This window comes from Leptodactylus fuscus, chromosome 4 (assembly GCF_031893055.1).
Source record: "Leptodactylus fuscus isolate aLepFus1 chromosome 4, aLepFus1.hap2, whole genome shotgun sequence".
In the NCBI taxonomy this organism is placed as follows: domain Eukaryota; kingdom Metazoa; phylum Chordata; class Amphibia; order Anura; family Leptodactylidae; genus Leptodactylus; species Leptodactylus fuscus.
The window spans coordinates 87773096-87794579 of record NC_134268.1 but is presented as its reverse complement, the minus strand read 5'-3'; the positions used below and the strand labels follow the sequence as shown (position 1 = coordinate 87794579).

Sequence of the window (21484 nt, the reverse complement as noted above, 5' to 3'; positions counted from 1 at the left end):
AATAGTGGCCAGGTGGTACAGGGTCACCACACCTACACCATGCTCTCAGAGCCCCTCCCATGGCTGGCATTGTGGGGGGGTGTCTCTACTCCACATTTTCTGGGATTGTGTGGTACTTGCATCTTTTGCAATGGAGGTCTGTACTATTACTTCTAAGTTTACTGATTTTCCCCCTGACTCACCTTGGGGCTTTTCTTAGTCCACCTTAGTGATATCCTTCACTCTACATATTGGAAATCTGTGGTTTGCCCACTTTCCATCTCTGCCTTGTGGTGGCAATCTGTGACACCATCTATTGGCCAGTGGCATTACAAAATTCAGGAGGTAATAGGCATGGAGGACCTTTCAGCTTCTACCCATGGCATTGGTAACCAATTCAGGAAAATCTGGTTCCTAATTTTAGTTCATGTTTAACAATGACACTCATGCCTCTGCTACCTTACCAGGGACTATGTTGTGATACACCTGACATTTCTGGCCCACACGACAGGTATCGCTGTATTTTTTTCATGCTAGTGTTGCTTTTTATCTTCTAGTTATGTTTTAATGTTGTACAAATTCAATAAAATATAGAATTTAAAAAAAATCTGTCAGTAGATTTAATTGCATTATTTCTTTGCATGAAGAATGAGATCATAATTTAAAGTAATCTCATTTACAAGTATGCAAGTCTTATCCCCTGAATCCACTAATACATATAAATCTTGTAAGAGGCTAATGTTATGTAGTCGGTCTTAACACATAAGCTTCCGTGTGCTCTGTATCCAAGCCTTTCTGTTTAGAAGGGAGTGTAGAAATTGTCCTCCTCAGGTATCTGGAGATTAACCAAAGCAGTCTTTACGAGGGCTGTCTGCAGAAGGCTTCATGTTCAAAACTTTTCCGGAAAGGATTCCATCTCCTCCTTGATTCGTTTCTCTATGAGCAGCATGAGTTGGCTGTCATTGCTTGGGATATTGATGCTGGTAAACACTTGTTTTTTGGTCTTCTTTGCTGTAACACATCAGTTTAAAAAAAAAAAGGTATTAGATTCACATATAACTGTGCTATAATCTGATAAAGCTGCTTCATATCCATCAAAAACACTATAGATGTAGTAGAGTTTGTACAGTCATAGAATTGTTGCTTTTGTGGACCATGGATAACTTATTGGAAATACCAACCATAAAGCATGCTGCTGCGATGAGCTACAGTAAAAATGAGCCGTGTGATGACCAGTTTTTAAGGGCCGTCACACAGCAGCATTACATTCACTGTATGTGAATGGGGGCTGTTCACACATTCGAAATCTATGAATACAGGCGCTCCTGAGGTGCAAGGCGGCTTTTCACTGTCATTTCGTACAAGGTCTATGTGTGTCTAAACTTAGGCTAGGGGTACACCGCAATGGACATAAGATTGCAACGGTGAGCTACTATATTGTATGTATTGATATCAAATGGAATCACAGAATACAATCTCCTAAAACATAACCTTTAATAAAACAGATTAAAAAAATGTATAAGTGATGACCAAAAAACAAAATAAACCACCACGTAATGAAAAATGAATAAAATTACTCAAACGATGAATGAAACTCAACACGTTTTCATCTCAGAAAGTTCAAGAGCCAAAAAATCCAGCAAAATATAGTGTGTAATATACACATACAACAGAAAAGACCATGTGATAGATAAGGGATATATTTTATCCTCAATTGATGGGGTGAAAAGGTCACCAACCAGTAACAACTAATGACAAGCAATGATAATAATAGCAAATGTAGGCCCATAATAGCCACTAATATGACACATTTGTCAGAAATCCAACCCTGCTTACAACTACATGTACTCTCGCTAGCTGTGACTGGCAGCATAACATGTGTGATCTTAATTTTCAAAGGTTAAGAGTCACCATGACCCCTAGTTTTATTGGTCTAGGACCTGTACAGGAGAAATTAATTGTTAGTAAACAAAGGAGTGATATATTGGTCTAAGGGAGCATTCACATCACATCACTATATCCGTTTAATGGATGTAAAAAAAAATGGATGCAAACGGTTGGCCATCTATTTAAAACAAACAAAAAAAAAAAGATAACGGATCTGTTATATAATATTTTTGTGCAATGATTTTTATGTAAATCTGATGATTTTTGCTATGGGGTCTTCTACGAGGGTAGTCTGAAATGTTTCCGACCTAACAAAGAAATACAGTCCTATGAAAAAGTTTGGGCACCCCTATTAATCTTAATCATTTTTAGTTCTAAATATTTTGGTGTTTGCAGCAGCCATTTCAGTTTGATATATCTAATAACTGATGGACACAGTAATATTTCAGGATTGAAATGAGGTTTATTGTACTAACAGAAAATGCGCAATATGCATTAAACCAAAATTTGACCGGTGCAAAAATATGGGCACCTCAACAGAAAAGTGACATTAATATTTAGTACATCCTCCTTTTGCAAAGATAACAGCCTCTAGTTGCTTCCTGTAGCTTTTAATCAGTTCCTGGATCCTGGATGAAGGTATTTTGGACCATTTCTTTCTACAAAACAATTCAAGTTCAGTTAAGTTTGATGGTCGCCGAACATGGACAGCCCGCTCTCTAATGATCTGAAAACAAAGATTGTTCAACATAGTTGTTCAGGGGAAGGATACAAAACGTTGTCTCAGAGATTTAACCTGTCAGTTTCCACTGTGAGGAACATAGTAAGGAACATAGTAAGGAAATGGAAGACCACAGGGACAGTTCTTGTTAAGCCAAGAAGTGGCAGGCCAAGAAAAATATCAGAAAGGCAGAGAAGAAGAATGGTGAGAACAGTCAAGGACAATCCACAGACCACCTCCAAAGAGCTGCAGCATCATCTTGCTGCAGATGGTGTCACTGTGCATCGGTCAACTATACAGCGCACTTTGCACAAATAGAAGCTGTATGGGAGAGTGATGAGAAAGAAGCCGTTTCTGCACGTACGCCACAAATAGAGTTGCCTGAGGTATGAAAAAGCACATTTGGACAAGGCAGCTTCATTTTGGAAACAAAAATTGAGTTGTTTGGTTATAAAAAAAGGCGTTATGCATGGCGTCCAAAAAGAAACAGCATTCCAAGAAAAACACTTGCTACCCACTGTAAAATTTGGTGGAGGTTCCATCATGCTTTGGGGCTGTGTGGCCAATGCCGGCATCGGGAATCTTGTTAAAGTTGAGGGTCGCATGGATTCCACTCAGTATCAGCAGATTCTTGAGAATAATGTTCAAGAATCAGTGACGAAGTTGAAGTTACGCCGGGGATGGATATTTCAGCAAGACAATGATCCAAAACATCGCTCCAAATCCTCAGGCATTCATGCAGAGGAACAATTACAATGTTCTGGAATGGCCATCCCAGTCCCCAGACCTGAATATCATTGAACATCTGTGGGATGATTTGAAGCGGGCTGTCCATGCTCGGCGACCATCAAACTTAACTGAACTTGAATTGTTTGTCCAAAATACATTTATCCAGGATCCAGGAACTGATTAAAAGCTACAGGAAGCGACTAGAGGCTGTTATCTTTGCAAAAGGAGGATCTACTAAATATTAATGTCACTTTTCTGTTGAGGTGCCCATACTTTTGCACCGGTCAAATTTTGGTTTAATGCATATTGCGCATTTTCTGTTAGTACAATAAACCTCATTTCAATCCTGAAATATTACTGTGTCCATCAGTTATTAGATATATCAAACTGAAATGGCTGTTGCAAATACCAAAATATTTAGAACTAAAAATGATTAAGATTAATAGGGGTGCCCAAACTTTTTCATAGGACTGTAAGACATTATTTCTTAAAATTTATTTTTCAACATACCCATATATACTCGAGTATAAGCCGACCCGAATATAAGCTAAGACCCCTAATTTTACCACAAAAAAATGGGAAAACTTATTGACTCGAGTATAAGCCAAGGGTGGGGGGTGTGGGGGGGGTGTCTCGTGTATAAGCCGAGGAGAGATTTTTTCAGCATGAAAAATTTGGCTTATACTCGGGTATATACGGTAATCTCCTTATATATATAGTACAAATCTAAATGAAAAGTCTGAAGTAGAAGGTCACTTTAAATAAAATTAAGTGAAACTTGTAGTTTGTATAGGCCAAGGTATACAAGTATGAAAGCAATTGTACTTATCCATGCATGTCCAATAATTTGGAAGCTTTGACAATCCAGCTGATGTTGGTTGTATAACAATATCCCAAACAGATGATGGACACAAAGTCTGCATGAAAGAGAAATAAAAACCCAAGATGCGTACCTAGTCTCTGTGCAAAAGAACTTGAAGTTGTATCCGATTTATCCCCAAGAACCTGTGATGATAAAGGCATTGAATCCTATAATGAAAGAAGGCAAGAAATACCATGAAAGACATGCATACACCACAGGAAGCCACTAGTGATATATAATGCATGCAGGAAATATATGGCTCAGCTTTCATTACAGAGTTACCCCACCGTCACCAATGAAAAGCTTTCCACCCTGATGTCTAAATCCCTCCTCACCTCCTGTGCGCGTGACCTGATTCAGTCACATCTTATCCCCAAACCTACTGAAGTCTTTACTCCTGCCCTAACTCATCTCTTCAACCTATCCCTAATCAGAGGATCCTTTCCTTCCGCCTTCAAATATGCTAACATCACACCTAGCAGCCATAGCCTCCTTTATCTCTTCCCGCTTTCTCAAACTCAACATGGAAAAAACGGAGTTCCTCATCTTCGCCCTTTTACCTGACCCATCTATCAAAGTTAATGGAACCACACTAACCCCAATCCCACAGGTCCGATGCCTTGGAATAACCTTTGGACTTTGACCTATCTTTCAAGCCGCACATCCAAACCCTTAACACCTCCTGCCACCTCCAACTCAAGAACATCCATCATTCCACTACTTCCTCACCTCTGAAACTAAAAAGATGCCAGTCCATGCCCTCATAATCTTCTGCTTAGACTACTGTAACACACTTCTCCTGAACAGGATGGAGGCAGTGCTGGAGAGTTCTCTCGCAGCATTGGGGACGCCCCAGTGCTGCGAGAGAACTCATTTGCATACGAAAACCGGGATTTATACCGAACAGCAGCGTGGAGAAGACATCTAAAGGTTGAAAGAGGAATAGCCTTTCTTAAGGCTATTCCTACGTGTCAACAAGAAACAATTTCGATTTTAATGGTAGAATCCCTTTAAGTTTTAATGCTAGTTTATGTAGTTAGTTTACTGTAGCATTCAGTACCCAATAGTGAATAAATAAATAATATGAATCCAAGAAGGAATTCACTGGGGAGAACATTGAACAAAGAGTTTTTGGAATAATAATGTGTACATTTATATGGCAGTCTCTGTATTTTACCATGACTGACAGTAAATAGTCCTGGATGTGACATTTATAAACTGCCTTACAAATACACAGTAAAAGGGGATATCACAAAGGCAAAATAAAATGTGTTGTACAAGTTATACATTTGGTGGATGTAACCCAATAGTACTGAGGCCAAATTAACATATGTCCCTGCAGCAAATCTATCCATGGCACATCCATTAAATGTGTGTGATTTGGAGTACGCAATGGATGTCATGAATATAAGGCAATGTGCTACTTACCAAGCCACTGATCGCCCACCCAAACCTGAATAATATGCCAAAGATTCTCAATAAGTTTGCCAATGGCACCCAATGACTGAAGTATTATTTGCCACATGAGATGGTGCACTGTCATACATGGAGATGATTTTGCTAAGGATGACACAAGTTTTTTGTATCATAGAAAAAATGTTAAGAAATTTTATATTCTTTGCAGAGGTGATTTTCATACTTTCAGCGACCCTAATGGAGCCTACCAACTCTCTCCCTATGATTCCAGCTCAAAAAAGGACTTCAAATACTCCTTGCAGCCTTGTTGGGACATGGTGGCCAAGCACCAACCATCCACTACTCCATCCATCTGGATTATGCAGGGTTACACAGTCAAATCAAATCAAATCAAAAAAGCTTTATTGACACGTCCGAATAAATATTTGGCATTGCCAAAGCTAGTAAAGTGTGTGTGGGGGGGAGTTGGACTCGGGTGGGTGAGTGGTGGGGGTGGGGTGGATGGTTTGGGGTATAACAGTCCATGGAGTCTCATCTTCCTCTTCGTTGGTGACCGTTATATGGGGAGGTGGGGTGGGGCGGTTGGTTTGGGGTATAACAGTCCGTGGAGTCTCATCTTCCTCTTCGTTGGTGACTGCTATATGGGGAGGTGGGGGTGGGGTGGGTGTTTTGGGATAAATATAACAGTCCATGGAGTCTCATCTTCCTCTTCATTGCTGACTGCTATATGGGGGGGTTGGAGGTGGGGGTGGGGTGGGGCGGGTGTATTGGGATAAATATAACAGTCCGTGGAGTCTCATCTTCCTCTTATTTGGTGACAGCTGGACACGTATTGGGCAGCAATCTCCACAGTGGCCTCTTCTTCTCCCAGTAGGATGTAGAGTTTCCTCTTCTCGTCTGCAGATATGAAGTCTGGGATGTGGGCCGAGAGTCTTTGGTAGTTTTAGGGCCCGTTCACACGGGCACAGAGGGGGCAGATTATGGCGCGTAATCCACGTCATAATCCGCCCCCTCACAATGGTGGTCTATGTACACCGCCAGGCTACTTTTTTCCGTGAGCGGCAAAAAAAGAAGCAGGCTGCCCTTTCTTCAGGCAGATTCCGCGGCTCATTGAGTCTTGGTGTCCGCCTTGCGGCAGCACCCTCCAGAGTCAGCCCATTCATTTGAGCTGACTCCGGAGGGGGAAGCCGCAGCTGTTGGAAGCCGCGACAGTCGTGGCAGGCGGGTTTTGACCCAAGAGTGACGCAGCTCCCCGCATCACTCCCCGCTATTACGCCCCACATGTGAACTAAGCCTTATGCATAACTGCAAGCCTCTGGAGGATCCTAAACCTTGAAATCTCAAGAGGCCTCGATACCTTCAAATACCTGTTTTATGCTTTGTAATGGTATTTTAGCAGCTGTCCTCTTAATCCAATAAATTTATATGGCAGAAAAGTTCCTCATTATGCTTATATCTGCACGAACCATGAAGAATTCTGCAATTTATCTAATGTGTTTATACAAGTCCAAAGCCTTACATTGGATGCTTTTGATCAGCAGAGAGATCCTTTTTCTTTCCCATATTGCTTGAAACCTGTGACCAGCTTAACCCCTAGATGGCTCTATTCTGGCTACTTACATTCCTCTGTCTGATGCCCCATCAGTCATCTGCGATTTACAACTTGTAGGACAGATAAGAGCTGTTTCTCCATGCTGATGTTATTCTGGGAGTTGCACTTTGGTAAGGGAAGTCTTTAGGTCCTTTATCATCACTTTGATCACCAAAATGTAACTCTTTATGGTGATCACAGTGAAGTGAGTTTTTTTGAAAATTTAGTTTTTCTATTGCAGTGGGGTTTTTTTCTGAACTTGTGGAAACACTGGCGTTTTCTGTATAGGTGTAATAGAGGCCGATAGTCTGCTGAGGGTAACTGCAGAAAAAAAACGTGATACATTTCCGCTGTGTTTTTTCCTGCAGCGTATTGCTATTTGGGGCCTTAGCCTAGAGAGTTGCAGTCAAAAAGTGTTGTTCTGCTTCAATTATACCTATATGGAAATCGCCAGCATTTCCATATAGGTATAACTGACATGCTCCGAGTTATAAAAACGTGACTGTTTTTGAAACCGCAGCATGCCCTCTGCGAATATCTTTCTGGAATGATATTTTTGATAAGGTGTGGGCCCCCTGGATTCACAGGTCACATGCTCCTGGTCTAATATTGTTTGTAATTACAAACCCCAGGTGGAATACCTTTGCTTTTCACACACACCCTTTTGTTTGTTTTTCCTCTCGATCTTTTCTTTACAATCGAATTGTCATGTCAGAAGCAACCCCTTTTAAAATGTCACCACCGCTGTACAAGGTGAATGCATGCAATACATAGATGGCTGAAGTTCACTAGAGAGCCTCTCCATTGTGACTCATAGCGCCTTGATATTCAAATTTACTAACAGGGCATTCTGTATGACAGCAACTGTCTATATAATATCTCCAACTGGACACCTGCACATAAAGCTACTGCTACCTCCCTGATCATCTGGTATCATACAGACACACAGCAGGCAGTAATTCATTTCCCTGTTGCTTTGCAGTTGTTGAAATATAGAACAGCATATTGTCTACTAAAATAAACTGGGAAGGGGGGGGCATAGAGATTATAGTCATGCCAAATTCTCCACATTATTATTTTTTTTTAATTATCCCAAAGACTTTCTGCGCAAGGCCTATAACCAAAATGCATTTGCTATTTCAACCAATAAAATACTTAAAGGATTCTGAATGCAGCTGGCTGCCGGATAACGTAACCTGCACTTTATAATACAGTCCACCAGGTGGCAGAACTAATACATATTTAGCTTTACCTTGTTTTTAGTTCTGGTTCCAATATTGCTTGCATATAGCATACAGAACATTTCCTATATATGCAATACCAAATATCTCAATCTTCAAATGACTTTTAGATAATTTTCTATATTATGACATAAAATCAACAACTAGCCTGTGGTGTAGTGGGGCTTAGACAAGGGGCAGGTTGGGATTTACTATCCTCTTTACACCAAAAAACTAGCGTAGATGGGAATAGTTGTGGCGCATCTATGGGGAATGGGACTTTTCTGAGCTGAAGATATGCCATTTCCCTCTTTCTGTGTCCCATTCAACACTTTTCATGAAACTGAGCAATGCAGGAAAGAAACAACAACGACAAATGCTGTTGAAAGAAATGGCAACAACAAATGCTGTTCCTGAAGCAACGGTGTTAAAACTGCAGTTATAAATTATGGATTTAAATGTGGATTTGTTGCAATATTAGTGAGGCCCACCACAGGCACACAATTAGGACCCCTCTAAATGTTGCTAAAACATGATTGTGTGTGTGGGAGCTTTACTATCAGAAATGACACTGCCAAGTGGAGCTCTACTGAATATACCTATGATTTGAGGAGTTCTTTCAGCAGTGTTAACATGTCCAATTTCAATATCCCATTGTTTTTAAGAGGACCTTTCATGTCCTCATGAATATGCGGTTTAATATTCTGCTAGAAAGCCAAGTGTGGTAAATTCAGTGCACTACCGTCTTTCCTGGTATTAGCCCCAGAGCTGTAGATATCAGTGCTGTTAAAGGGATGGTCAAAAAAGGCAAAAATGGATAACCTTCTTAAGGTTTAAATAAGCTGGGGGCAGTGAAAAAAAATTTAAATATGCATACTCTCCTGTCCCCATTGCTCCGGTGTCCACTCGCACCTCCCGGATCATCTGCCTCTGCGGCATCTTCCGAGCATTGTGCTGATGTGCTTCAGCACAACACCCGGAAGAGATGTGGGATGACAATGGAGCAACGGGGACAGGTGAGTATGCATTTTTTTTTTCACTGCCCCCAGCAGATTAAACTTTAAAAGTTTAGCCTGGACAACCCTTTTAATTTCAGCACCGATATCTCCCCACTGTCAGAAGCACGTTCCTGACAACTCAGCATCATTGCTGGGCAGTAAGAAACTCCCCCTCTGACAGTACAAAGCTATAGACGAGTACTGTCAGGACAGGGCATTCCTTACCACCCAGTCATGATGCTGAGCTGTGAGGACTGCCCTTCTGACAGTGGGGAGAGATCAGCACCGATATCTCCAGTCCCAGGGCAAATACCGAGAAAGCCTACATTGTGCTGAATTCAGCACACTATCAGCTTTCTAGCGGTATATAAAAGGATATGAGGACATAAAAGGTTCTCTTTAACAGGAATCCAAGTTCCTATAATCATATCAGGGTAGTAAGGAACGCTAAAAGTCCTCTTGACTGATGCTCTGAAATTATTGAAAGTCATAATTCCATCTTAAGGTATCTTCATACAGTTTTGGAGGAGGGGGGGGTTAAACGCTGATTCCAACATTGGAAATGCCCAAATTTACCTTCCAGTATTTTGCAAGCCTAAAAAGAGGAAGTGTCCTGCCCTATCTTCCTGAGGTTTCAGCACTGTAGTTGGGCATCGGTCAGCCCTATAGAATGGCATTTATCTGTGAAATCTCAAATAACCCCCACCCACACACACTTCTTGTCAGTATCTTCAGTCTTACTATTTTTATTACATTACTACTTTGCTAGACACTTACTATGTCATTTAAATAGTACTGTTTCCTTGTCCTTACTTTATCCAGTACCATCCATCGTATACAGATAACCCTTGGTGGTATGGTTTCCCTATTTCGGATCTATGCTTATCTCCAGAATGGGGGTTTCGCTGACCCTCATTGAAGCAAATATACAGCATACCGTGGCCAGCTCATTCTTGCTTGGTCTCAATGTAGTCGCTGCCTCACCAGGCAAGGTGGACTTATGTGAGTCCCATAGGTAGGAGCTATCTCTGATATATCTAGGGCCGCTTGCACACAACCATGTGCGAGTTCAGTGTGCTATACTGGTTTTTCCCAGATAGTACACTGACCCATCATTTCTGTCGGCCCATGCACCTGACTGTGTATTACATGGATCATTGTGTGGGCTGACAGTCTGGGCAGCAAGACAAAGGGCAGGTGCTATTCCGGTCCAGTTTGGCGACAACGCTTGCTCAGGCACCATTCATTGAATGCTTGGAGCCTCAGAAGCATGGCGATCCACACTAAGGGTGTGTTCACATCTGCATCAAAGCCTCTCATCGTGTCTGTCAGAAATGACTGATGAAAAATCCTGCAAGCCCAACTCTGTAACCTGGAGATTTCAGGAAAAAAAATATAAACAGGCACCACTGCAGTCAATGGGGTCCTAGGGGATCTGTTACTTTCTGTTATCTGCCGGTCTACACATAGGATAGTGTATGTGTGCATAGCCTAAGGTGGCTGCCCCCTCTGCTACTTTCAGTTCTGTACAGAAGTCATGCATCTACCACGTTAGTGTAGCACAGAGTGAGCGGGGATCTGCCCACATGACACAGTTGTTACTCTCCCCGCACCCACATGACACAGCTACCAGGACTGACAACAAGGTAATACACTCACAAATCTGCTGCACATGGCCACAGCCAGATTACACATCCTGGCGGAGAACCCGACCCACAGGAAGAAGCAGTCCTGGAGACTCATGACGTGGAAGTGGACAAGCCTGTCACATATCTTCTCGCTGAAGTTGTGGATAGTGATGGGGCGATGTGACTGCTCCACGGTTTCCATGCTTCCCCCTAGCCGGTACCCGACTTCCGGTGACGTCACGGGCTCGCCACTTCCCTGTATGCGTGATGTTGTGTACCCAAACAAACATGGCCGCTGCACAGCTTCCCGGTTTGGTGTAGTGTACAGGTACGAAGTGCGCTAAGAGCTTTCCTGTGAGTCCCTTCACTCGTAACGTTATACCGTGGACTGATGTCAAGAATAGCTCGTCACTGTTGTAGTCACCCAGTGCAGGTTACTGGAGACAGAACCATAGTCTTACTTAGCCATAGCAGCCAATCAGAGAACCCCATGTATAGTTTATTCTATTTATTTTATTAAAACTAAAAGATGAAACGGTGACTCTGATTGGCTGGAAGGCGAGACCACTTACCCAGCATTATTGGGATGCAGGTCCTTAGTAATACAGCCTCAGCAGCCATTGTCTTATGTTGTCCCCGGTATAAAGCTGTGTACACGGCAGGCTGGAGCTTGTGACTGATATGAGGTGATAATCTGATGGACTCAACACAACTCCTCAGTACTCAACAATACAATCCAGCCTGTGAGATATACAATAGACACACTGTGCTCCAGGTGGCTGCTATGAGTTGCACGCTATACAGCGCGCTCCGGCGGACTGCAGTTACAGTATTAGATCTCTATCACACAAAATATCTTTCCGTATGTCCTATCCATAAAAGAATCAGCACATGGATACACACTGACTAGGGCACTTCTTTGTTTTTTGTAGACAGATAATAAATAAAAAGGACAGCGCACACAGTTTTTATAGATGTTATATGTATTTCATAGATACATTACTACAGATGGACCAATGTTGTCATGGTGATTCATTCTTGTATGACTCACTTGTTAGTGCAGGAGCTGCCTGTTAATTCAGATGAAGTGCAGGCAGCAAGACAAAAATAATACTAGCAAGGCAAATTATTATTATTTTTTTTTTTGCAGATGTGAAATGTATTGATCTCAGTAGTTAAAGGGAGTCTATCTCCTCCCCTTACTGTTGTCAGTTTTGTTGACTTATTGAAAATCAACTTTGATGTCTTATGCAAATGGTGCACTAGGGGCAGGACCTTCAGCCCTGGGAGCACTTATTCTTGCCACTCAAACAGGTTAGATCCTTTCATAACAGAGGATCAACTCTGACTATATGTGATAGTGTAGGAAGGAGATGGTAGAGGTATGAGTGGCGAGAGCAGTGCGTCAGTTTGCTGAAGTCCTACCCCCATTGCCCCAACTAGTTTGCATGAGACTTCAAAGTCTACATAAGTGACATATATAACAAAGGTATGTTATCACTGTAATGTGCTGTATAATATAGTGGTGGCAATTACTTATGCTTGGAGAAGTGGTAGATGTTGCAACTAGGGGTTTCCGTGCTGGTTGCAATCACACTTAATCTGGCATCAGAATCAGCCAAGAACCCCTAAGTAAAACATCTTAATCCCCCTCCCCCCAAGGAAGTAAATGAAAAACAACTCCCTGAAGAACTTTAAGGTGACTTCCCCTTAGTAGAAACTGAATGTTTTTTTTTTTTTCTGTTACAGCTTCTAATTAATTAATCCTAAATAATTAATGTTTTTATTATATAGGTCACTGAAGAGTAAATATGGCTGGATTTCATTCTTTTATTGGTTATGCCTGGATCATTGACAGTCTTGCTAAATATGACAGTGCAGTTGTTAAGCAAAAACCTGTCCCTGGTCAGGTAATTGAGGTAGGTGTATATGATTTTTTTAAGCCAATATAACAATAAAGCCATTTTTTTTTTTTTTTTTTTTTACAGCAATATAACAATTTTAAAACCCTGACGCGGTGGTATCGCTGCCCAGATCTCCTACATAAGATGTACCCGTGTATGTCTGATCGGTGCTGGCGCTGTGGTGTAGAAAGGGGCTTCCTTCTCCATATCTGTTGGGAGTGTGTAGGGATCTGACTATTCTATAATTCTGTTTTCGATCTATACTTTAAAGCCAGTGGTCGTGCCCTTGCGCCCTTTCCCCAGTTGGCCCTCCTTTCCCTTATACTTTGTAAATACAAAGCAGTTAAGGGTGACCTCCTGCGACACTTCCTCACTGCTGCCAGGGCAGTCATCTCTAGGCACTGGTGCAGTGCTGCGACCCCCTCTTTGCAGGAGTGGCTCCAGGAATTTCTCCTCATGCGGCATATGGAGATACTAGTAATGGCAGATTCCGCTGACTCTTCTAAATTTGATGCACTCTAGTGGCCATGGGTGGTGTTTCAGGAGTGGACTGATTTCTTTAGCTCCTTTTCTTGAGCTCCTGATAACTTGGGATGCGTTTCTGTTACTATCTTCAGGTCTGGTGTCCCTCTTTTTCTCCCTTTGTTTCGTTCCTTTGTTGTCTCCCTCATCTTTGTGTCTTCCTGGTCCTACTCACATTTGCTCCCATGGGAGCAATAGTTCTCAAGAAGCCCTCCTTCTAGTCTGCAGCCCTTTCTCTCTTTTGTTTATCGTGTTATTGCGAGAGCTTGAACTGCACCTTTTTGACTGTCTTGTTTTGTGGGCCTGTGGCCCTGGTTTGCCTTATAATATGATGCTACACAGCTTCCTGTTTTACATTTTGTTCCATCTTTTCTTACTATTTTCTATTATACACTTGAAAAACTTTTTAACAAACCTTGATTAAATTAAAGCAATATAACAAAACCCTTTGAGACCCTACCGATCCCGGTTATTTTTAAGGACCTATGATCTTTACAGGGCTCTATATTGCATTTTGCGTTTGCACCTGGGCCCGCCCCTCTCCTGGGCGTCTCTGTTTTCTAGCCCCCTCCTAGCCACTCTAATTGACCTTGCGGAGGTCCTTTCTTCTCTGTCCTATCCTATGGATTTGGGAAAAGCAATGGGAGAGTTTTATTCTCCATCCCTGGAGGGTCTTTTGTCTCAGTATAATTTTTCACTTCTAATCAGCATTTTCTGCAGCTTCCACAGGACTTTTTCCAGCCTGTCTGCATTACACCTGGGATACCTCTCCATGCAGCAGTCCACGACAAGACCCCTTCCAGTGGTCTGCTCGGCTAACCCCTGTATTATCCCTCTTTTTCTTCGGACCCTACCATTATATCATCCCATGAAGAACCAAACTGTCCCCTGGACCCTTCAGGCCCCATCACGTTTTATACATATGTCTGCTGTAATAAAAAGTTACCATCCTGTCAACCTGAGCCCATCTACTCATTCAGCCTTTCACTTAAGCCAGTTTAGGACCCTTGTGGCCCCCCTTTGTGAACAACCAGCTGCTCATCTCTGTTCCTGAACTCTTCCAAGTACCTGTGCGATGCGTCCTTGGAAGCAGGTCGCCATTCTTCCAAGGTTGCCGCCAATGCAGTGGCAATCTGCTGTACTGTTTGGATCCGTCTGTAGAACGCTGAATTCCCCTCTGAGAAGGCGATCATGGCTCTTCCCTTCTCTCAGGATGAACAGGGCCGGCTTTTTGAAAAAGGCCTTAAAAAGCTCATTTCTGAAAATATGGGAGGAAAATGCTCTCTCCTTCCTCAGTGGTGTCCTAAGTGAAGAACAGTCTTCCTGAGACTCCCACTCCAAGAAGCCATCCTCTAGCCCAAATCTATCTGGCAGTCCTGCAGCAAGCCCTCCAGGCCTGCGTCTTCCAAGCCTTCCTCTGCATGAAGGTCTTCCCTCACTTGGGGCTCCTCGGGTGTGGGGAGGGCTGCTCTCCTTCTAGAAGATTTGTCCCGTCAGCTTTGACTGGGTCTGAGAGGTATCAACTGGCTACTCCATCGAAGTTCTCCCTTACAAACGTAAGATTTTTTTTCTGTCCACTTTGCCTTCTTCCTCATGCTCGAGTGATCACATTTCTTCAGGTGTATTTTCAAGGGTATTTTGCAATGCATTAGCTTTGTAATACATTGCATTAGTATAGTGATCAGACCCCCTAGGGTTCAAGACTCCTAGGGGGTCTAATAAATAAAAAAAAATAAAATAAAAAACTATTTTAAAAAATTAAAAAAGTGTAAATAAATTCAAATCAACCCCCTTTCCTTAGAATACATTTAAAAGTATAAAATTACATTGAAACACATACACATTAGGTTTCCCTGTGTTCGAAAGAGCTACAAACTACAAATCAAAAGTGCCAAACCTGTTTTTTTGCGGTTTCGCCTTTGATAAAAATTTGAATAAAAAGTGATGAAAGCAATAGACAGTCCCCAAAATGGTAAAACTAAAAAGTACACCTTGCCTCACAACAAAAAAAGACACTCTATGCCTTCCCGTACATGGAAATAAAAAATTTTTTAAAAAAAGTTACGGGTGTCAGAATATGATGACTCTCAAGAAATTTTTTTTATTTTTTTTTTTTTTTGCAAAGTTTTGGATTTTTGTTAAGGGGTTAAAATATAAATAAAACTATATAAATTTGGTATTGCACCAGAACGCAATACGGGTGACATTGTACAGAATAATAAATGGAACCATTATAAAGAACAATTTGTTCCAAAAAATGCCGCCAGCGGCAAGAGGTTAATAATTCTGAGGACGCAGTAGTCATTAAAGTGATATTTTTTTTGTTGAATTTGGAGAAACCATTTGTTATATTGTTACTGTTGAGTTGCTTGTTTTGTTCTTGTTTGGTTGGTTTATTGAAAACTGCTAAAATTAGTAAATTTGGCCAATAAAAGTAATTTGGAATGGGGGTTAGTAATAGATCACAGCTGTACATTCACACTTGTTTCTCTATTCATTTCCATGTTATTTTCTCCTAGTTTTTGAGGATGCCAGATCGTTCAGTGAGTTCAGAAGATGGTCAGTATCCAGAAGTTGTTGTCAATATTTCGGATCAGAAGTATTACATCAAAGCTGTCATCACCAAGGAGGCACAGGAGAAGCTAGAAAGGTCTGGATATTTAAATTCTTATTGTCTCATGCGGCCTATCTCCACTAAATGTGGATTTGAGCAGTTATTAGGAAAGTTTAGGAGGGAAGAGAGAATTAAAGACCCTCAATAGTAGAGAACATTTTTTTCATAAGTCTACTTTCACAGCATCATTTTATAGTCTATTATTTAGATTTGAGGAGGATCAGAAAAACAGGCTGTAAAACTTACAGAATGACTGGTACAGATTGAGTACTTTCTATTTGTTATCAGTAAGGGTTGACTGCAGTATTAAAGAGGACCTTACATTTAAGCTGACATTTTGATGACTTCTTCATGGTTATGGGACTTTTCTAAATTCTGCAGCAATAGGGGTCAACTAAGGATCTTAAAGAATAATTTAAAGGTGTTGTCCGCGATGACCTTTTTCTTACATGAGACCAGGGAAGGTGAAAAAACAAATGAGAAAAAAAACATAGTTACATGTCCCCAGTGCTCCTACTACTTGTGATGTCATATGTCCTTCATGGGTGGGGACTTCCGCCAGAAGAAAACACCACAGCAGCAGGACTACACTGGATGACACCACAGCACCAGGAATATGCTGTCTCTCTCTTTTTTTTTTTTTTTATTTCTTGTTTTGTTTTTTTCTTCACCTTCCTCAGCCTCACAAAAAAGTTATCTCAGACAACCCCTTTAAAGTAAACATTTTGCAAGGAAATGGGTCAATATTTGGCACAGTGGGCTGGAACTTTACTACCTGTAAGAATAACCACGATCTGTGTACACAGATCATGGGGAATGGAGCAGCATGCAGTCTCTTGAGGTGACATTAAAGGGGCTCTATCACTAGGAAAAGTCATTTTTAACTAATCACACCTTTGCATAGCCTTTAGAAAGTCTATTTCACACCTACCTTTTGTATGTAAATTGCCTCAGTGGTTTCTGAATAAGTCCGTTTATATTCATATGCTAATTAGACTAGTGCACGATAGATGGTGCACACCTCTCTCTGCTGTTTCCTATGGGAGACTGCTGCTGGGGCTGCTGATGTCTCAGCTTCCTGTTTGCTTCACACACATAGAAGATAATAGGAGAGAGGAGGCTGCTGGGAACTTCCTGAGCTGGCTGGAAGCTCATTAGCATATGAATAAAAACGGACGTATTCAGAGACCAATCTACATATAAAAGGTAGGTGTGAAATAGACTTTCTAAAGACTATGCAAGCATGTGATTAGATAAAAATGACTTTTCCCAGTGATAGAGCCCCTTTAAAGAGGACCTTTCATCAGATTGGGCACAGGCAGTTTTATATACTGCTGGAAAGCTGACAGTGCGCTGAATTCAGCGCACTATCGGCTTTCCCGATCTGTGCCCGGTGTAAAGCGATATCGGTCCCGGGACCGTAGCGCTTTAGTGTCAGAAGGGCGTTTCTGACACTTAGCCAGGGACGTCCTTCTGCCCAGCAGCGCCTATCGCGCTGTACTGTGGAGCAGGGAGGAACTCCCCCCCTCCCACTCTTGATATTACTCGTCTATGGACGAGCCGTGTGAGCAGAGGGAGGGGGCGTTCCTCCCCGCTCACACTATACAGCGTGATAGGGTTGGAAGTTAGAGGGAAGCATAAAGAGTGAGAGGGCTGCACTGCTTATGAGATGTCAGAGGGGGAGACCTTTTTTAAGTTCAATTGATAGGAATTTAATACTGCTTAGTTTATAAAGTGGGAGTCTTTCTATATTTAGGACAGGGCAGAACAAGTCTTGGGCATTACATGCCATATCATTGTTTGAGTGACGGTGAAGTGGCCTGTTTGTAGGATAATATATGTTCTATGGCAAAGCATAGATTTGGTACACCTCAGCTCCATTTAACAGCTGGTGGGGTACCCCATGATTACAGTCTCCAAACACGTTTGTATCCATAGAGACATATAGCTCTGATTGGAGCTATAGACACTGAACTGCTAAGATATTTTCTTTTATCAAGACTGAATTCGTAAAGTTTCTTCATTATCTTATTTTAGATTAGAATTTCGCAACAATTTTTTGTTGCTTTCATACATATCCTTGAACAGTTTTAACTGAGCTGAATTGGTGTTCTTATTCGTTATAGGCCGTAAGTAACTGACAACTGAACCAATATGTTTCCTTTTTAGTGAAGATGAACACTTTACATTAGTTGATATCAAGAACAAGATTATCATTTTGAAACAATTCTCTGTGTGTTTTACCGCAGATGAAGATCTGGTAAGATTGTGGGGAATACAGAATTATTGATATATATATATATATATATATATATATATATATATATATATATATACTATATTGTATGTATGTATAGCAATATAGTAGTTACTGAATATGCTTCTCCATTGCTATGACAACACCTTCCTTTTTTTCTTTTATTAATCTTTTTATGGGTCAACAAATGTCTATTTAGTATTTCACAAAGTCACTGTACAGACATTGAGGGAGTTCAGAGCTCCTAAAGTGACAACTAATTAAATACAGTAGCATGTACAATATAAATCATGCAAACAAAAATAAAGGGAGAGAAAGAAGGGGAGGTCAAGGAAAGTGAAAAGGAGAGGAAGGCAATTGACGTATTTGCCATCCTTTTTGGGCTGCAGTCAACTCATTGCGCAGGGCCAGGGGGATAAGTGTTCAATCGCTGGGGGCATATTGCTGGGTCCCCTAGTGATCAGGGAGATTGGGAATCGAAATTCTCCCTCAGGCCTCCTAGTATGGAGCATCAGTGCGCTTGCGTAACCGCCACTCAATTCACTTCTGTGGGACTGTGGGCACTGCTGGAGATTACAGTCCCGACAGCCCCATAAAAGTGAATGGAGCGCTGGTCACGAAAGTACACTGGTTTTAGGGCAACTTTCAGCCCTAACCTACTAATCACTGAGGGACCTAGCGATTGGACCCCTGTGAATAGACCCTGTGTCCATAACAGCACAGCGTCTTTTCAAGAACTCTGATATATTGACAGATAATGATATCTGACACCCCTACCAATCAGTTGATTGAAAAAGCTGCAGCGTTCAGACAAGTACTGCAGTACCTTTACTGCCTTCCAGGCACAGTGCTGATCATTTTAGAGAAGCTGTGCTTGGTATTGCAGCACAGTTCCAAATACAGTGGAGATTGAAAGTTGTGCATCCTTCATAATTTTCTATATTTCTGCCATTCTACAAACATTATAGTGCTGCACTCGTGACTGAGCCCTGTAAGGTACTGGGGCTGGTTTAATAATATTTTTGGTGCTGACATGTTCCCTTTAAGAGCATAGCATTTTGGGGGATACCAAATACAGTACAGATATATACACATATATTATTGATCATCTTTATTTGCCAGGATAGGGAAGAGACTAATTTTCTTTTCTATTATCTTTCTGTTGAATTGTTGTCACTAGTAACAGGAATTTGTTACAAAGATAGAACTGTGGATTTGTTTCTATGTAAACATATAGGCTTTGCTATTATGTGCACACAACCTTATCATTTTCAGCATTTCCACTTTTCCATCTGTTTTTTAGAGAAGATGTGAATTTTATTTGACAGTTCAGCATTTTAGTATACTGCCTATGGAGACAAACACAGTGGACATACTAAACTGGTAAGTAGTCAGTAGTTCTCTACTTAAAGGGGTTTTCTGGACACAAAAGGAATTTTTAAATTTTAGTTTTGCTAGTGTTATTAATGAGTTAATAAGTGACTAGAACTCCCATGAGTCCTTGGGCTACACTCAGAGCTGCAACTCACCCCCTCCCTTTCTCACTCACTACCTCTCCCTGTTTTTCTAGCTAACCTGCATACTACACCCTCAGCAGTCATCTTTAGAGTCCTAGTGGAGTCACTCCTAGTGGTCACTCAGTAACCTTCTCCTTTGGCTGTAATACTGTAATCAGCTCTGTATATCATCATGATAGTCTCACAGAAAAGGCTTCAGGACCACAACTCCTTCTTGATGCTTTTTGGCATTTGGTAAAGATATGTAATATAGATATACATACATACATAAACATGAATATTTTGACAACTACATATCCCATATCCTTGGGATGCTCAAAACTTAGGAAATTTTTTCATAATCTAAGGCCTGGTTCACATACACAATGATTGCCCATTGATTGCATATCCTTGTAATATACTACAAGGAGAAAACTCCTTTAATTTACAATAACATTATTGTCGTGCCATTAGTTTTCTATTACACCATTTGTGAATTAAGATATTGGAATGAAGTCTGTGTTTATTCTGGCAAGTGATAGTTTTATGTGGTGGTCTTTCAGCAACATGGAACCAGGAGTGAGGAAAAAGATCAAGGAATTATGGCAGTAAGTCTCATTTTTCAGAAATATGTATACCATATATAAGTTAAGTCATCCAATTTTAGATGAGCGGGGTCTGAATGTTGGACCCCTGCAGACCAGCTCTTTCCCCCATAAACAGGCAAGCTGTACTTTTAATAGCGCCAGCTGTTGTCACATTGAAGACTGAGGGAGACAGGCTGCAATACTCACAATCACTGCTATTAAAAGTTCTGCAACTGAGCACTACTACTCTTGAACTCACTGGAAGAATAGATGATCTACAGGGATCCTGGCAGTCGGGCTCGCGCTATTATAAAAGGAGTCAGTCAGTCATGGTATAGTGGATACCATGGCTCATCGGTTGTGTGATGTGAAATCATCATAGAGATCAGGGGCAACAAAGAAAAGTGATGTGTGAACAATTTCACACTCGCACACTGTACTCTATTAAGGGCTAGTTCACACGTAGGTAAAGGGGCGGATTTTGACAGCGGATTTCGCTTCAAAATCCGCCCCTTTACAATGGTGGTCTATGTAGACCACCGGGCTTTTTTTTTTCCGCTAGCGGCGGGCTGCCGCTAGCGGAGAAAAGAAAGGACATGCCCTTTCTTCAGGCGGAAGCCGCGTGGGCTCAGTCGCGCGGCTTCCGCCCCCGGCAGCTCCCTCCTATGTCGACTCATTCATTTGAGCCGACAGCGGAGGGGAAAGCCGCGACCGCGATGGTCGCGGCAGGCGGGTTTTGACAAGAAAGAGACGCGGCTCACCGCGTCTCTCTCAGTGTCAAAACCCGTGCGGGCAGTTCACGTGTGAACTGACCCTAAAAATGCTGAAAAGTAAGAATTGTTTAAAAAATAGAAGTATTATTAGTTTATTTTTGTCAGCGAGCAGGATGCAAAGTGAATGAACAAATGAGAAATCTAAATCACATCAATATTTTGTATGACCAGCCTTAAAAACAGCATCAGTCCTTCTAGCTACACCTTAGCATAGTAATTGAAGGAATTTGCAGGGTGGTTGTTTGAGCTAGCCAACATCTACAGATTTTTGTGTATGTACGCTTGCTAAAATCGTTCTGT

At 41.5% G+C, this 21484-nt stretch overlaps 2 protein-coding genes across 3 annotated transcripts in view; one reads left to right on the top strand and one right to left on the bottom strand.

The window, feature by feature from the left end:
* Positions 1-598: 598 nt before the first annotated feature.
* Positions 599-11264, bottom strand: PSMG4 (proteasome assembly chaperone 4). Of its 2 annotated transcripts, XR_012715456.1 has the most exons (4): positions 11063-11249; positions 4270-4345; positions 786-990; positions 599-753 (listed from the first exon to the last, which is right to left on the bottom strand). XR_012715456.1 is itself a non-coding variant. In XM_075270780.1 (3 exons), the coding sequence occupies exons 1-3, from the start codon at positions 11231-11233 to the stop codon at positions 869-871; spliced, it is 369 nt and encodes a 122-aa protein (XP_075126881.1). In that variant the 5' UTR covers positions 11234-11264; the 3' UTR covers positions 599-868. The 2 variants fall into 2 exon arrangements, 1 of the variants encoding a protein (XP_075126881.1); XM_075270780.1 differs by having other exon boundaries at positions 599-990; positions 11063-11264.
* Positions 11265-11267: 3 nt separating this feature from the next.
* ACD (ACD shelterin complex subunit and telomerase recruitment factor) overlaps positions 11268-21484 on the top strand; it is a 36083-nt gene continuing 25866 nt past the window's right edge. Inside the window, exons 1-6 of the mRNA XM_075270751.1 lie at positions 11268-11359; positions 12826-12950; positions 15977-16107; positions 18241-18331; positions 19632-19711; positions 20388-20432. Of these exons, the coding sequence (XP_075126852.1) occupies positions 12843-12950; positions 15977-16107; positions 18241-18331; positions 19632-19711; positions 20388-20432 (455 nt within the window). The 5' untranslated portion in view covers positions 11268-11359; positions 12826-12842. The remainder of the gene's footprint in view (positions 11360-12825; positions 12951-15976; positions 16108-18240; positions 18332-19631; positions 19712-20387; positions 20433-21484) is intronic.

Excerpts from the sequence above, each read along its gene's own strand:
- PSMG4 (XM_075270780.1), bottom strand. The coding sequence starts at position 11,233 with ATGGAAACCGTGGAGCAGTCACATCGCCCCATCACTATCCACAACTTC. Across the intron at positions 4,346-11,062 it reads TGGCCATGTGCAGCAGATTT|GATTCAATGCCTTTATCATC; the intron begins GTGAGTGTATTA and ends CTTTCATTATAG. Across the intron at positions 991-4,269 it reads TTCTTTTGCACAGAGACTAG|CAAAGAAGACCAAAAAACAA; the intron begins GTACGCATCTTG and ends GATGTGTTACAG.